The following is a 16,298-nucleotide window of genomic DNA, read 5'->3' as shown; positions in this document are numbered from 1 at the left end:
GACGGCCCTATGAGGACCCGCACTTTGACCTCACCTTCAAAGAATGTTCTGAGTAACAGCCCTCCCTTGAAGAGGGCCAGAGCGGATGGGCACGGCCTGACTCGGGAAGACAGAGTCTGGCCAGGAGGACTGGGTCCCACCGTGAAGACACAACCCTGACGCTTTGTGCGGAGCTTTCCTCCCCTTGCCCTGACCTTCAGATGCAGCTGCCGAAGGACGTGGGGTCGCTCAGCAGTGCACCGGAGCTCCCTCGGGTGGCCTACCCGTGGCAGTATGGTCTTGTGGGGGTGGGCGTTGGGCACAGGCCAGTTCCTAGTCACAGCTCCAGCTCTTCCTTCCGAAATGCTCTCACGGCACGATGGGGGCCTCTGCAAGCAGCCCAGAGCTACTCCATCAAAGTTGGGCTCAGGGTTTGAAGTCTTTGCCCTTCTCTCCTTTGCCTTCTTCTCCGCAAATAACCTCCAGGGCTCAGGGGAGCTGTTGCAAGCTATTTTCAAGCAGCAGGCGCTCCCCTGGGCCTTGCCTAGCCCGAGTGAGGCCAAGGGCTGGAGGAGCAGGGCAGGCTGTGGAGAGAGCCCCCCCCTTTGCCTCCCCTTCCTGCCCGCCCTTGCTGAGGCTGCTTTGTCCTAGAAAGTGCACGGCTCCTGGAGCACTTGTCTTTTCCTGGAAAGATGTGAACGGAACACTATGTCTCAGCTTTGGGGATGAGGTTTCTGCTTTCCTACTGGCCTTTGTCTCTCTGACTTGCAAAGGCACAGAAATCTCCAGACATGTGGTACGGCCTCCCCTAAAGTCCCACGGCCCCACCAGGGCCCAGCCACGAGGCCGCAGCCTCCCTGGACAACCTCGCACTAAGGGGCTGCAGCTCCAGCTTGGCTAAAAGATGGCGTGGATTGCAAAGTCTCTGAGAAGGAAGGCCAGGGGAGCTCAAGGCATTTGTTCCTATAATAAACTCATTTAGAAACAAAAGTAACAGGTATCACGCACCACGCCAGGGCATTAGCTGCGGAAGGCCTTGTCTCCAGCCGGAGACAAGCAGAGGCAAAATAAGGGGCTCTCAGACTGGAGCTGTGGGGCAGCGTGGTGCACGGTTTGAAGACCTGCTGCTTGGTCTCAGTTACACACATTAATACATTAATAAGATGTGTGCATGAAGATTCACACATTCGCATAGGAACATGCCCTACAGGATAAAATAAAACTCGTTAAAAATAGCTAATGCAGCCCTGGCTGCTGTGGCTCGGTGGACTGAGCACTGGCCTATGAACCCAAGTGGCCAGTTCAATTCCCAGTCAGGACACATACCTAGGTTACAGGTCAGGTCCCCAGTAGGGGGCGTGTGAGAGGTAACCACACATTGATGTTTCTCTCCCTTTCTCCCTCGCTTTAAAAATAAATAAAATCTTTAAAAAATTAGCTAATCCTGAGTAAAAAGATTGTGCGATTTGTGTTTCTTTTTCCTTGTGTCTGTTTTCTAGTTTTTCTTCAGTGAGCTTGTAGTGAGTATCTATTGTTTTGTCCACTCAGAATGTCACCTTCCTTCTCTTGGGGGACTGGTTGTCCCCCAACTCTAATGGGTGGTTCTCGTGAAAGCAGCCCTTGGGGATGTCTGGCCAGAGAGAAGGACGTCTGGACGCAGAGGAGAGACACGCGTTACTCCTGGGAGCAGTGTGGGGCCCAGGGCTCGCCTACGGGAGGGAGAGGCCCAGAGTCGAGCCTGGGTTGTCTGCCTTCCAGAGAAGGGGCAGCAACTGAGGGAAGAGCGGTGGGGACAGGAGTGGGTCCCTTGTCATGCAGAAGGTCAGCTGGCAAGATACAGAGAACCTTACCCAGAAGAGTGAAAAATTCTGAAGTGGGGGGAGGGAGGAGGGGAGGGTGGCCGGGAGCAGCAGAAGGGCTCTAACCTGTTGTCTAACCTGTTGTGGCTTCAGAGGCAGCCCATTTGTCAAGGAGACAGAGGGTGACAGCAGTTTCCCTGAGGGAGGACAAAGGGTGGCGTCTGGCCCCCTCGTGGGTGCCCCCACCACAGCGAGCCTGCCAGCTTTTCAACAGGCCCCAGGCGTTGCACAGCTGGAGACCATTCTTCCACAGGAGGATGGCCTCTGCGAAGTAACACATCTCTAATATCCCGGGAAACACGTGAAGCCACTTCCGCTCTGCCCCCCGCAGGCATAATTATTTAAAGGTTTATCAAGCACTTGTGACGCAGCTGTTACTACGCTGTGCTCTGTGGCTACTCTGTGGACGCAGGGGTGGCTGAGACCTTGTTCCATTCCCCTCACGAGCTCAGTGCTCAGTGTCAGACGGGTGCTCAGGGCTGCGGGGAGGGGCGGGCAGTGCGGAGGCCGATGCCTGGGTTCCCTGGGTGCCCTGGGGCCGGCTTCTGTGGGCCAGCAGCGCTTACACCGAGGCTGAGGGCGGAGGGCGTGCAGAACAGTGAGCGCTGCGTTCCGCCACGCAGGACCCAGTCCCGAGGTGCGTCTCGTAGGCCTTCTGGGTAACGGAGACGCAGATGGATTTGGATACATTCTAGAGCCAATCAACCACACCCCCTAAACTCACCATCCACAGTGAAGCCTGACACGTGGATTGAATGGTGCCCTTAATCCTCCAGACAGGCGCTGCTAACAGCCCTGGTAGGTAATCCACGAAGACAGAAATAGGCCGTCTGACCCGGTTTGAAAGCACGTGCACCTGTAAGGTGCCGACGGGAAGTCAGGTGTTGCTGAGGTTTGCCTAGGGGGCGACATCTACTCTACCTGCAGTCCCCTCCGCTCAGGGAAAGGAGGTTTCAAGACCTCACTGCTTGGAGCTGAGGAGAATGAGAGGTTCGGTACCTTCTCTCAGGCCACCCTGGGAGTAAGTGGTGACCTTGGCCCTGAGCCAGGTCTGAGCAGCTCAGGTGGGGCAGCGGCGGCCCTGGCCCTGGAACCTGTGTTAGCCACTGTGGGAACGGAAAGGAGCCCCCCACCCCCCCAAACCCGCCGTGGTCGTTGAGAAAATCAGACTTCAGGTCCGTTTCTGAACGGGGCGGTTGTCTGCACTTGTAGTAGGGCAGTTCCGGACCAGGAGGGCCCAGTTGTTACTACTCTGCTCCTTCAAGGCCCCCTGGCTCACCCAGCAGCCCTGAGGAGCAAGAACATGAGAGCAAGGCTGCGCAGGTGGCAGTGATGGGGACGTGAACAGACTGCCTTGCTTTCGTTCGGAGCCTCGGCCTGGGCCAGAGACACTTCTGCAGCAGTGGGAACGCTGGCTGGGGGCGTGAGGGGAGAGACCAGGTCTGAGCTGAGACTCGACATTCTTCCGCACCTGCTGAGTGCTGGGAGACAGGTAACTGCCCTGCACTCACGGTAACCTGATCCCTGCTCGGCGGTTTTGCTGATCAGTCATCCTCAAAAGCTTTTCTTGTCTCTTTAATCTGAGACTAATCACTCTGGGATAAAATTAGCTCCGATTTAATCCCAAATCAGCTTAAGACATCTCTTGTTACTTCAACTTCTCTGTACTTTTAATTCAATGCTACTGTCTCTCCAGGGGACGGGGTAATGGATTGAATTGTTAAGCCATTCAAAGTGAATCCTTACACAACTCTTTTGTAAAGAACTTGAGTTTGTAAGCTAACCTTTCAGTGTCCTGTATGTAGAATACCATACATTGAGAAGCTTATTCATACATCCCTAATTCTTATTTGCCTGGGACGAATCGTGACTTCATTCCTTCTGGAATTGCTGGTGCTATTTCGGCTCAGGAATTTGCCATCTGGGAGACGAGTTCTGCACGGAGACCTCCCTGAAAGGCAGACCACGTGCATGAGCTCCGCTGGTGCTCACATACGAGCATGTGTCACAGTTAGTTTAAAATCTGCCTACGGGTTCTTCGGGTTAAATCCAGGTCCACTCAGAATTCAGCTGTTACTCTAGGTAAGCCACATATGAACACTTAATCCCTCCTTTTATCTTAAACAATTTCTAGTTTAAGGTCAATTTATACTTTAAAAATTTGAGGTTTTGCTGAATGACTGTAGTAACAACTCGCAATGAAATTTTGATACGTTCCTTGAATCTCCAGAAATGTTGAGGTTATCTTCATACGAAACAAATGAAAAGCAATGGCTGAAGGACCAGTATTTCATAAAGTTACATTCCCACTCTTTGGTTATGTCTGTGCTAACTTCCCAGGTAACTAGAATAGAGATTTAATGGAACATATGAAAGGTTATACTAATGGCATAGCAATAAAAGCATTAAAAATTTAGTATCCAACCACCGCAGCTCTCGTGGGATGGAACCAAAAGTACTAACAACACAGCAGAAGCCACTTTTCCTGATGCTCACACTGGAAGGAAAAAAACAAACAACAATGCCCATATTCATCAGTGTAAGTTGTAAGAAAATATATTTATTTCTTCCATGACAATACTATGATAAAACTGTTAAATACATGCATGTTTTAAAAACAGACATAAGGAACATCTTTAGGAGTTAACAGCCAAGCATACTAATTTTACATTTAAGGTCTCTTAGTGATAGGTTATTTATACTCTATGTTCTTGCTATAAACATGTTTTCCAAAAGATATTGAAACTAAGTTCTGAAATTACACAATGATATGAAATGATCAAATTTTCCACTCTAGTGCAACGTACTCTCCAAATTTTCACAAGGCAGAAAATACTTGTCACCTGTGTAAATTGAGTTGTTTTATTCCATATATTAAACTCAGATTTCTGCGAATCAGACCGAATCACACAAATACCCTACATCCAATGGTTTGCTTCCTATATATGTGTTTAAATGTTTTCTTACATGATTAAGCATGATTTTTAGATACGGAACATTGCGACTGATCACTCGGGTCAGAAAAGAGGTCAGCAGTGGTACCACTGCAGAAATGAGAACAGAACAGTCTTAGCTCTGCAATTTCTCCCTGTCTTTCAGCTACATCTGCACACGCCTGACCAAACAAAAAGTAGTAAACAGTTGCTAGTATTTATTTTAAAAAATTGAAAATATTTAACATATAACATCCCCTTTGAAAAAAAAAATCATTCTACAAACAACCTCATAAAAAAACAAAAACTTGTATCTGTTCACAGTATGTGTATTTTGTAAACAGGAATTCACTATAATGCGATTTTGAAAGTAAAAATGTGATTTCCTAGCATTGTAAGAACTTACGGTCAGCTAAAAAGTAATACATTCCTACTAAAAAACGTTGAGTATTTCAAAATGATTTGACCTACAGACATACTTTTTTCAGGTGGCGCCACCTCAACTTTAGGATGCCTTTCCAGGCCGAGCTTGTCAAGCAATTCTGAACTGAAATGTTTGTTTGTTTTTTTTAAAGGCCGTGTCCATACTTTTCCAAAACATGATGTTGGAAGACAAGAATTAAATGGAAGAATATATCATAAATAATGGGGAGAAGTATTTGGAATCAAACTGGGGGTACGATATTTGAAAAAATACATGAAAATTATTGTTCAGTATTGTTTTCTTTGATCAAATGCAAAACACCAACACCAAACCCAACAGCTAACTTGCCCATGTTTTAATAATAATGGTGTTACCGCTGGTAAATCTTTGGATGTTTTATGATACACTGCTGGAATGCTTAGAGAAAACAGTGAGTTCAGAAATTGAAAGCTACTCATTTGAAATGGAATAACTCCAAAGAAAAGCACATGTTCAGTGGGTACAAGGGAACGCAATGCTCTTCAGTGAGCCGTCCAATCAGGTGCACAAACTGTTTCTGGCTTATGTTCCGTGTGAGGTCCAAGCTGTTACCACTTTATTTTTAAAGGTTCTGAATGGCTACTGCAAAGGCAATCTCAGCAGAGATATGTAAATACCATGAAATCAACTTCCTTTTTAATTGGATATTAATTTTTTACCCATTCACATCTCTTAGCTTCTAGGGTGAGTTGCTGCTACCAAAAAGTAAGGTAAATCCCTACTGGTTTGTATTGGTTAACATTCAATAGGTTAAAAATTAAAATTTAATTTAGAGGTCCTGATTTTTTTGTCTCTGTGGTTCGTCAGCTAGGCACTTACACATAAAAACATTCGGAGGATTTCCTTCTTAAAATACTACTTTTAACTTTGATGAAAGTGTTGCGCAGTTAGAATGTGTCTTGCACAGGTAAATGGTGTATAACCAGGAACCTGTGATCCAGAACATTAACATTCTTAATGGAGGGACAAACGAGCGTGACTTGTGGTTAAAAATAACAGAACCCTGTCATAACTCAATGCAGTAATCACGCAGACTTGGATGTATTCTAGATCAAAGCACATCCCCTAAAACGTCGCCATCCACAAGAAAGCCTGGCACGTGAACTGAATGCTGCCCTTAATCCTCCAGACCGGCCTGGGAAACTGCCCTGGTACTCAGTCCACCAAGACAGAAAGAGACCAAATCAAACCGAGTGATTTCCCACGATATTCTCAGGTCGTGCCTAAAAGGTGCACGTCCAGTTCAGTCTGGCCACAGGTCCTTTCCTTGTGTGGGAAAGTTCTTTTGAATATAAATGATGGGCATGGCAGTGCAGAACCTCGTCTCAGCAGGAAAGACCATCCTGAAACATGGGCCTCAGAGGGAAGCCTGCGCACCAGCACCAGCGTGCTGCTGGGTTGCTACGGCACAGGCTGCTGGGCACAGACACGCCCCAAGTGCACACCCACCAGATACAGAGGGACCACGAACACGTCAAACTGGGGAGAAGCAGGAAACCTGGTGATGCTTCATGTGAGTCTTCCTCAGTGTTTGCTCGACCTGCGGCGCCACTTCCAGGGCACTGACTCTCCCAGGTCACAGTCTCAGGTGCGCACGAGTTATGGCCTGACAGGTACGACCCTTGGGAAAACTCTGCTGCACGTGCCCAGTCTGGGATGGGCCGCGGCCAACGAAAAACTACGCGTGGAACTTGCACGATGTGCCTAAGCTTGGTCATCAGCCCATGACCCCATGTTACTCTTGAGATGCCCGATTTTACACTTCCGAAATAAAAAAGATTTCATAAAAGATACACAAATTTTAACAGAAAACAGCAAAAATCACTGTAAAGAAACAAGCAAAAGGTCTTTTCAGATTACGTGCTGGAGCGCGAGAAGATTTTGAGATAACATTTTCTGCATATTGACATGTTAGGCAGTACTTTAATTTCAAAACAGCATAAAATTGATTTCACATTTGTTCTGGAAGAAAATATGCCTCCGTCTCCTTTAGTACACTACCTCTATTCAAATGCAGAAAGGACAATAATGCTCTTTACGTATGGGTGGTATGAAGACAATTAAGAAGTCGTGGGACTAATTACCCACAAGAACACAAGTTGCATGGAAATGCTAAGAATGTGACTTTGGCCTGGTGTTCAGGACGGGCTGTCCTCAATGCCGCCCTCCTCAGATCCATGAGCCGTGACGGCGAGGCTGGCGCTTCTGCCCTGGAACTTGCCCACGAATGGGTCGGAGCCGCAGGAACACAGCACTCCCAGCTCCACTGTCCAGGCCTCGGGGCCGCAGCCTCAAACTAGGCTCAACGCACCAAAGGCTTTTGTTGTACACGGGCCCACGCCATGCAACATGTAACGTAAAGAGTCTATTTAGTGTCGAAAGCCTACCCAAGTCTTCTCAGATACTTATATGTTAGGTAGTGTCTGTTTAAGAGCGCCACTCACAGGAGATACAGTGTCGGGACCGCCGGGACCTACCCTCCTCACAAGGGAAGCCTGACTTGGCGCTGGCTGTGAGACGTGTGAAAATGTGTTCTATGTGTAACACTGCATAACATACACAGTGGACATAATTCTTGGACAGGGAGGAAGGGTTCAAGAGCCAGACTGAGGTCACCGTTAGCCAAACAGATGAATCATTATGTAGAAGGGCACTGGATTCAGATGGTCTCGGCTGAATGCATCAATACCGATGATGGCGGAGATCACTCAGCCACTTGCAGTCTTTCCCCATTATCGCGGGTTAGTGGCGTTCAGACCAATAAACTCTCACCTCCGCCAGCACTTATCCTGTCTCTGAGAGATGAGGCTAAGGGCCTACATGTTCCAATGGCGCACGAGGCATGAGTTGGGGACAAGAGGTATGGTGATGACAAGCTTCAGCAGGGACAGAGGCAGCCCCAGGTCTCAGTGTCTCTAGGAAAAAAGCCACAGGAAGGGGCCCAAGGGGAGAAGCCAGCTGAGGGGGCAACTCCGTTAGGGGCGGCTCTGGTTTGATACCTGTCTCATTGTTGAAAATCTCTATGAGCTGTTATATGGTTTTAATACATTACGTGGGTATATAATTAATTCTATTTCATTTTACATGTCCATATTTCATGAAGCTCAGGAATTCAGCTGACTCCTAGCAGTTAGAAATCAGGATTCATAACAGAGTACCTACACAGATGCTGTCCTTTGTCACCCTGCGGCCTTTTTTCACAACATGGTTTTTATAAAGATAGACACATTATCAAGTGGGAGGAAAACTGATCCATTATGTACAAATACATTACAGAACTTCAGGGAATTTTGAAAGAAAAAAGAGGCATATTTTGACTTACTCAGCTATTTCAAAATTTTAAGTACTCAAGCATCCACAGACAAAATGCATAGGCAACCTGAGGGCAGGCTCACTGTAAGGTACACTTTGTAGTTTTCCACCTGCTTTTCCAAGGACCCCGTTCCATCCAGACACCACTGGCAAACACCAAGGGTGGGCAGAGGGTGCTGGGAAGACACCCGACTCCGGATGGCCCACCAAGCAACCGGGATGGAGGCGTGCCTGTCCATTCGAATGGGCTGACATTTCATATAAAGTAGCCCTTGAGTAACCTGTAAGAAGCATTTTTCTTTCTAGTTTATATTTTCTTAAAAAAACAGCTGAGGTCTGGACAGAGTAGTCTGGACTGATGATCATGTGAGAGAGAGGAGTGGCACCAGGCCCAATCGAGGAGCGACACCTGCTGGGAGGCGTCACGGCCCCTACGGGACCCCGGGCTCAGGGCACGGTTTTCTCGGCAGAAAGGGAACCGGTCAGAACTACACAGGCAGCTGGTGCTGCCAGATATTGCTCAGTTGTCTCGGACAGTGAGTCACTAGAATTGACGACTTAGGAGTTACGTTGGTTTTGCTCACATATTTATGTAACTGACACTACAGAACAACAACAATAAAATGACCCAGAATAAGGGAAAAAAAAGCAACACCCTATATATATATATATAGTCTTAGGCATTTAAGATTGAAATATCAGGGCGACCGCCTGCGATACGGGAACGGAGCGTGGGAGTTCCAAGAGTAACAATGAGGTCCGGGAAACCTACCGAGGGCAGGCAGGACGCTCGTTTTCCGAGTTTGTACCCCTGAGAAAACTGTTTGCAACCATTGCACAGTAGGCACAGAAGTCAGCACACTTCATCAAACAGACAGTAAAGAGCTGTCCCTACACCAAAAATTACATTAACTTTAGTCAATGATGTGGAGAGAGGAGAATGACATTAAGAGGCTTCAAATCTGTGCTTGGTTTTCAACCAGAAAGTGGCATCAGGCAGGTCCGTCCGCCACGTGGGCATTTCCGCCCTCGCCTGCTGATCGACCCCCTTGCAAAGTGCACACGTGAGAAAACCACGACAACAGAACCGGACGCGGTGGCCGCGCGTTCGCTTTGCCCGTGCGGGCCAGACAGGATCAGGCTCGAAGTGCTTCTCGAAGGTGGAGAACGTGGGGATTCTTTGGCTGGAACGACAAAAAGCTCCGAGTCCTGAGTTGGGTGCACCGACTGCCGCGCCACCGTACTTTGGCTTTCAGACTGCGATAAGAGCACAGGAACCCCTAGTGTAACCTGCACACAGTGAAGTCCACCTCACGGACAACGTGTCACAGGATCCCGCCCCCCCGCCCCCCAAGATGCCCGGTGCTCTTGCAGCAGCACCGGCCATGACAGCTCACTGAGACGGCAGACAGAAGGGACGCTGTTAATCGTTCGGTTTGTTCTGAAAGAAGTTTGTAAAGGACCACCCGCCGCCGTCGGATTTCGGGGAGTCTCCGTCCTTAGGAGGAATCAGGAACTGCCGCGAGTTGACAGAGCAGGGGCTGCCGAAGGACCCGACCTCGCTGTTGCTGCCCGTGGACCTGGGCGAGTCCGGGGACACTAAGCTCCACGCACGCACACTGGCCTGCGGCCTATAGCCTGCGGTGTTGTCTGCGTCGTCCTCTGCGGCTGCGTGCTCCACAGCAGAAGTGACGGGCAGGTGCATCTGGGGCTTGTAGCCTGCCCCCGCCGCAGCCTCAGTCTCTGGCTCTTCCTCTGGCTTTGCTTGGGGCTGGTACATGGACTGGACATCGATGTAGATGACCTGGGACGTGCCCCCGGCTTCATCCGCTCCAGGGTTGGGCACCTCTTCCTCGATGACCGGCGGGCAGTAGGACACCACCACCGGGTTCTCGGGCTCTGCCTCGGGGCTCTCGCCTGGACGCTCAGCGACGGGAGAGATTATCTCTGTGTCTTCTATTTTAGGAGCCGTCACCCGAGTTTCCAGAACCTCGACGTTATTTGGGGTACAAGGGTTCATTTCCAATGTCTTAAGAGCACTGTTTCCCTAGAAATCAGTTTGAAGACAGATTACAGAGAGCACCAAAGCCGCCGCAACGCCCCTCCTACACCAGGGGCATCGTTTTATCTACTCTTTGCCGCCTGCTTGTGAAAATCTGTCTCGCTGTTCTGTAGGGCGATACTGCAGCAAATCTACTCCTGTCCCTACACATCAGTATCACTCTTGCAGTGAACAGTAGTGGGGGAAAGAGCATGATAGAAATCATTAAAATGAGTAATTTTAGAAAATCAGATGTTAGACCACTTTTATTTTTTCAATATGGGTGACATTCGCATGTTAAAAACTTTTCACAGGAGACAAAAAAAGATAAAAAAATAAGAAAGAAAGAGGAAAGCCAGTACTTCAGAGATAAATGTACACAAAATAAAGGGTTACCTCACAGACGCCCTTCTGAAACTGTAATGCTTTACAATTTTCTGGGTTTGGAATATCAGGGTAGAAGGTTTCTTTTATCCTTTAAATAAAGAATAATTAAGTACATTTAATAATTATAAGATTAACAGTTAGGCAACAAACAGTTAATAAATGACGAGGCTTACTTTGACATTTCATGAGAACACTGAAATGAGTGATAGACGAAAATGCAAGGTCACTTTCAGTGTGATCATTAACTAGAACATTCTATACAATGTGCAGAAAGGTCCCAATTTTAAAACTATGAACACCACTCTTCTAGGACTACAACGTCTCATGTATCTTACGTAAGTGGAAAGCAAGAATTAAAACGGTGATTGTCCTGTCAGGTTAAAAATAGAACGCAGGCCTTGCTCCTGTAAACAAAACGTCAGCACTGCAAACTGCAGGAGGCCTGACGGATAACAGGGGGGGGATTTGCAGGAGGCAGTTCTCTGCTGCTCGTTAACAGGCACCGGGCTATCAGAAAAAGAAGGGCTACTCGACTTCAGCAAAAAAGAAGCACAAACAAAAGCCAGGTTTGCTTGGTGCCGCGCCATGCTTACAGCTACTCAAAAGAACATTATTCGAAATTCCTGCAGGAAAAATGCTTTGTTAATGTAAGTCTAAAATGCTCTAACTTCAAACTCCCTCCTTTACTTATGTATCTGTTTTTCATATTAAAACCAGTTTTAACCTGTGATTTTGGGTAATGAGAATATGGTTACCAGGACAGGGAATTCTGTAGTTCTCAATTACTACTGTTTTGATTGATAAACCAGAATGGCAAGGACACGTCCTTGTCTTTGTCATAAACGGCGGTATTTTCAAGGCTGGGAGAACTGTCTGCATGAACACAGCCCTTGCTCCGGCGCCATCCACAGCGGACCCTTCCCGCAGACCCTGCCAGAGGACCGCGGGCGCTCCATCCGGCTGACCCTCACTCGGACACACAGTGCTTCCCACGTCCTTCGGAAGATCAACCTCTTTCCAATTTCTGGGTCCTCACAAAAGGTGTCTTCTCTGCCTGGAACTTTCTTTGCCCCCTCCTTATCCTTTGGGACCCTGCTCAACAGAAATGTCCCAGGGAGGCCTCAGCGGGCCACCCCTAGCGCCAGGGCTCTCCTGCTGCGCTCCTGGCGCCCGGGCCCCTGCCCACTGTGCGAGCACGTGCCCACTGGACGGCTGTGGCTCAAGGCCCAGCCCCGCACTGCCCTGTGAGTCCCTAAGGACCAGGCTCGCTTCGTCACCACTGCAGATGCCCCTCTTCACCTGAGGGGGGCCCTTCACCTCTGTTCACTAAATGAATAAATGACCACTTTCTAAATAGGGCGCCAAGATGAGGGACACTTCAATCACTAAACTACACTTAATCCTGCACACAGCCATGGTCATGTTTACGCCTGCAAGTATTTTTTCAGTGAAAATGCTACTTCATTGAATCATTAGCAAATAGAGTAAGGAAAACATTTATACTTTTCCTTTAATAATTTTTAAACCTTTAAATAATAGGCCACCTTCTCGCCTAACATTAAATCCAACATTAATTCTGACTAGAACAAATATTTTCTTACTAACTAGCTTCAACCAAAATAATGTACTTAAGTTGTTAAACATAAACTAAATAACCAACCCCGTACGAACAAAACAGCAAGAATAAACACAGGCAGCATTACCATTCCCGCTTCCGGTAACAAAGGATGCTGGATACCACGCCGACCGTGACAGCCACGGCGACCGGGATGAGGATGGCGATGATTAACCCCACGGCTGAAACGAGAGCGGCGCCGAGTCTGAACCACAGCTGTCGGTATGGAGGGCAGAATAAACTGATACTGGCCAACAGTTCAGTGGGCAGGTGAGAAGGAAAAAACCCTAACTGCTCCAGGGACACTGAAATGCTGTTAAAATAACACCTGCAAGTGTTTCAACGAATTTTACACAAGCACTGAAAGCTGCCGGAGCAGGTTTCTCAGGCTCGGCACTGCCAACCCCGCGGGTCAGACAGGGTCCGAGGGTGCGGGGGCGTCGTGCACACTGCGGGGAGGTGGGCAGCATCCCTGGGGCCCCAACCACTAGAGCCCAGCAGCACCCGCCAGTTATGACAACCAAGAGGTCACCAGACACTGCCAACACCCCCACGGGGGCAACATAACCGCCAGTCGGGAACCACACCGTCTTGGTCACTCATGCAAACGTGTGCGTGAGTCCCAGCTACGAGGTAACACGGTGAAGTGCTTCGCTGCCGACAGGAGAGTGAAGTGCACCACTCTTCTCTACTTTCCATCTCCAACTGCGAGTTGTGCCTAACACTTTTTTTAAAAGAATGTTTCTTTCACTCTTCCCTGGATATGACAAAAGCCACAGAACAGTTAGGACAAAAAAATTTAAACTGGTTGGCCCTTATGTACATTCAACATGAATTTAGATCTCCAGACTCCAGACGTGTCCTTAACTCATTAATTTCTCAGGGACTCATTAGGAAATAGCTTCAAATAACAAGGATAAATGGCCCTTTAACACTGCCTTCTACTCACTATAACAACGCAACAACACGTGAAATTAGGAAAAGGGGACCCCTACACAAACAGAAACTGCTGGAAACACCGTGTGCTGCAGCACGGGAGCGTCTCCGGGGAACACGACTCACAGTTCTCCTTCGTCACCACGAACATGCTCCTGCCCGGACCCAGGCCCCCGCTCGTGTAGGCGTGCAGGACCAGGTGGTAGCTGGTCTTGCTCTGCAGGTCGGCGATCCTCAGCGTCTTCTGGGATACGTCGGTGATGTTCTTAACTTTCACGTCGGGACGGCCTGGGTGGAAAGTGGGGAGCGTCGCTGTTACTGGTGGCCACAGCGACTTCAACACGTGGTTACTCACAGCTGTCACCCCGAGGCCCGCGGGCCCAGCCAGTACCAGCTCTGCCAGCGAGGGGCCGCGTGAGCTGGGCCTTTTATTTCAACCCCCCTGAACCACATTGTCTAACTAGTGTGCGACAGGATATCAGAACCTTATCTCACAGGGCTTTAGGCGTTTGTTTGTTTTTAAACTCTAATTGTACTGACCTATCCACCATGTCTCACTGGAAGTCTAGGTGCTGGGTCAAGTGTAACATTCCCGAGCATTTGAGGAAAATTAAACTAGGCCCTGGAAGGCTGTGGAATTGGATCTGTAGGGCTTCGCTCTTCCCCAGGCCACTGGGAAGATTCGGGAAATGCAGTCGCATGAATCTGGGGCGGGGGGCACACAGGTAAAGCGGCCGCATCTGCAAAGGGGCTTTGCTGATGCCCACCAGCTTCCCCACGCAGGGACGCGGCTGTGCTTGTCCTACTGGCGTTCAGTCATCACAGCGGTTTCGTTCCGAGGGGAGGTCGTCAAGGGAACTGAAAGCTCTCAAACTGATAAGCTGATACACTTGTGTTTATGTGGCCACAGACGAGAAACACCGGACTCCGACAGAAATACAATTTAGGGAAAGCCAGAAGTCTGCACACGCATTTCTGTATTTGCAAACCGGAGAACTCTCTGAAGACTTCGGGCAGACACTTACCAGTCGAGGACCGGCTGTACTTTCCTGAGGTCTAATGTACACACTTGTCCCCAGTTGAGTCAAATAAGTTTCTCGGCTCCTCAAGGCCATGACTAACCGTGCAGGTGGCGTTTTGTCAGGTGACGGGGGAGGCTCTGGAGCCGTTCTCTGGGCTCCTGAGCCCCCCACCCCCGTTACAGAAAGTATGGGGAGACTATGCTTTTAAAGTAACCTTCATAAGATGCTGCGCTAGGGGTCATGCCAGACTTGGGAGAGGTGGCCCCTGCGCTGTAAGCTGAGAATCAAAGGCTTCAGAATAACCAGTTTACGTAACTCCTGAAAGACTGCCTTTCATTTATCATGTACTTAAAATCTTAAAATGCTCATATTCATAAAATGACTACATTTCACTTCCTCATTTTTCAGCCAGTTCTGGAAACCAGCATTAAAGCCACGAGCAACACTTTTTCTTTTTTCCTTTCTTTTTCTCAGCGGGGGTGGGGGCTGGATTTTAATGGAGGAGTCCTGGGAAGCACTATGGTTGCTGCAGTCAGTGACTTACCTGATTCCAAACCCCGCATCTTAGAGGTGTCTCTCTCTCCTTTTTCAAAGTAAAATAAATAGCCTCTTAAAAAGCCTCTCAGCTCCTCCACAGGAATATCTTCCCACTTCACTAGTATCGAGTCTGCAGATGTATCCTCAACGGTAAAATTCGGCGCAACGACCGGAGCTGTGAGGGGAAAAAGCCAATGGTAGAGAGTTTACTAACACAGAGCCAGACGCCAACGGGTGGGGAGGGTTCTCGCCGCAGAAAACGGCTCAGCTCAGAAGGACGACTTTATTTCTCATTCAGTCATAAACCTCCCCAGGTACTGCCATGGACTCTTCTGCTGCAAAGCTGCTAACCAGACACACAAAGGCAGGACTCACTATCTAGGGAAGCAACCTATGCAAAATCTTTAAATGGCTACTCATTTGTACTTCCCGTTTTTATTGATAGTGTGGAATAACTGCAAATTAAGTACTTTTGACATCCAAATCAAGATTTTGTTAATGACCATATCATTTGGGAAATATAAACATTAAACAAATGAAGAATAAGTAGTCATAAATAATTTTAAATTTATCATACAAATTATTTTTCCTTCCTTGAACTGAATACCCCAATTTGATGTATTCTCAGAATCCAATGCTGTGAATTTATAATTTCTCATGTCACCTTGACTCTAAGGAAACTCACCCACTGAACTTACCCAATTCCTCTATGTATCCAATCACAGAACGTAACAGCTGATATCCTTGATTCCTGCAGCCGTACAGGAAGAAATTGTATCTTACCCCTGGTCGAAAGTGATCTGTAGGATGGACACAATCAGGAAACTTTCATAAGTGCACATTACTATGAATATCTATTTCAGAAATATCAACTTTATAGTAACTTACTCAGAAACTGTCAAAGCTAATTTTAAACAGGGGCTTTCTTATAAAAACACATCTGTATTTCCAAAATTGGTAGAGTCTGAGTGGAAAACTGATGAAACCAAATTCATTTTCTACTATAATAGAGTTTAGCGTTGTAACATGGTGTCACCTTGAAGAGGGGAGGGACGTGACTGAGGCTTTGATTTTGTTCTTTAAACCAGCAGTGACGCCTCTGTCCTGGTTCCGGCCCAGGCCCGGGCCCGTGTCCCCGAGCTCTGAAAGGCCCCTGGCCAGCGTCAGTTCTGCGTGGGGGAGCCGCCGTGGCTCTCCTCCCGCACCGACAGGCA

General features: G+C 48.2%; 1 protein-coding gene across 4 annotated transcripts in view; it reads right to left on the bottom strand.

The window, feature by feature from the left end:
* Positions 1–4,378: 4,378 nt before the first annotated feature.
* LIFR (LIF receptor subunit alpha) overlaps positions 4,379–16,298 on the bottom strand; it is a 65,006-nt gene continuing 53,086 nt past the window's right edge. For all 4 annotated transcript variants that reach the window (XM_037129015.2, XM_037129013.2, XM_053657186.1 and 1 more), the window contains exons 15-20: positions 15,783–15,884; positions 15,092–15,259; positions 13,652–13,813; positions 12,678–12,771; positions 10,984–11,062; positions 4,379–10,593 (exon numbers count right to left, since the gene is read on the bottom strand). In XM_037129015.2, coding sequence (XP_036984910.2) covers positions 9,970–10,593; positions 10,984–11,062; positions 12,678–12,771; positions 13,652–13,813; positions 15,092–15,259; positions 15,783–15,884 — 1,229 coding nt within the window. In that variant the 3' untranslated portion in view covers positions 4,379–9,969. The remainder of the gene's footprint in view (positions 10,594–10,983; positions 11,063–12,677; positions 12,772–13,651; positions 13,814–15,091; positions 15,260–15,782; positions 15,885–16,298) is intronic.

This window comes from Artibeus jamaicensis, unplaced genomic scaffold, assembly GCF_021234435.1.
Source record: "Artibeus jamaicensis isolate MK-2021 breed Jamaican fruit bat unplaced genomic scaffold, CSHL_Jam_final scaffold_369, whole genome shotgun sequence".
Classification (NCBI taxonomy): domain Eukaryota; kingdom Metazoa; phylum Chordata; class Mammalia; order Chiroptera; family Phyllostomidae; genus Artibeus; species Artibeus jamaicensis.
Note: the sequence above shows the minus strand (reverse complement) of the source record. Positions and strands in the feature narration are given on the sequence as shown.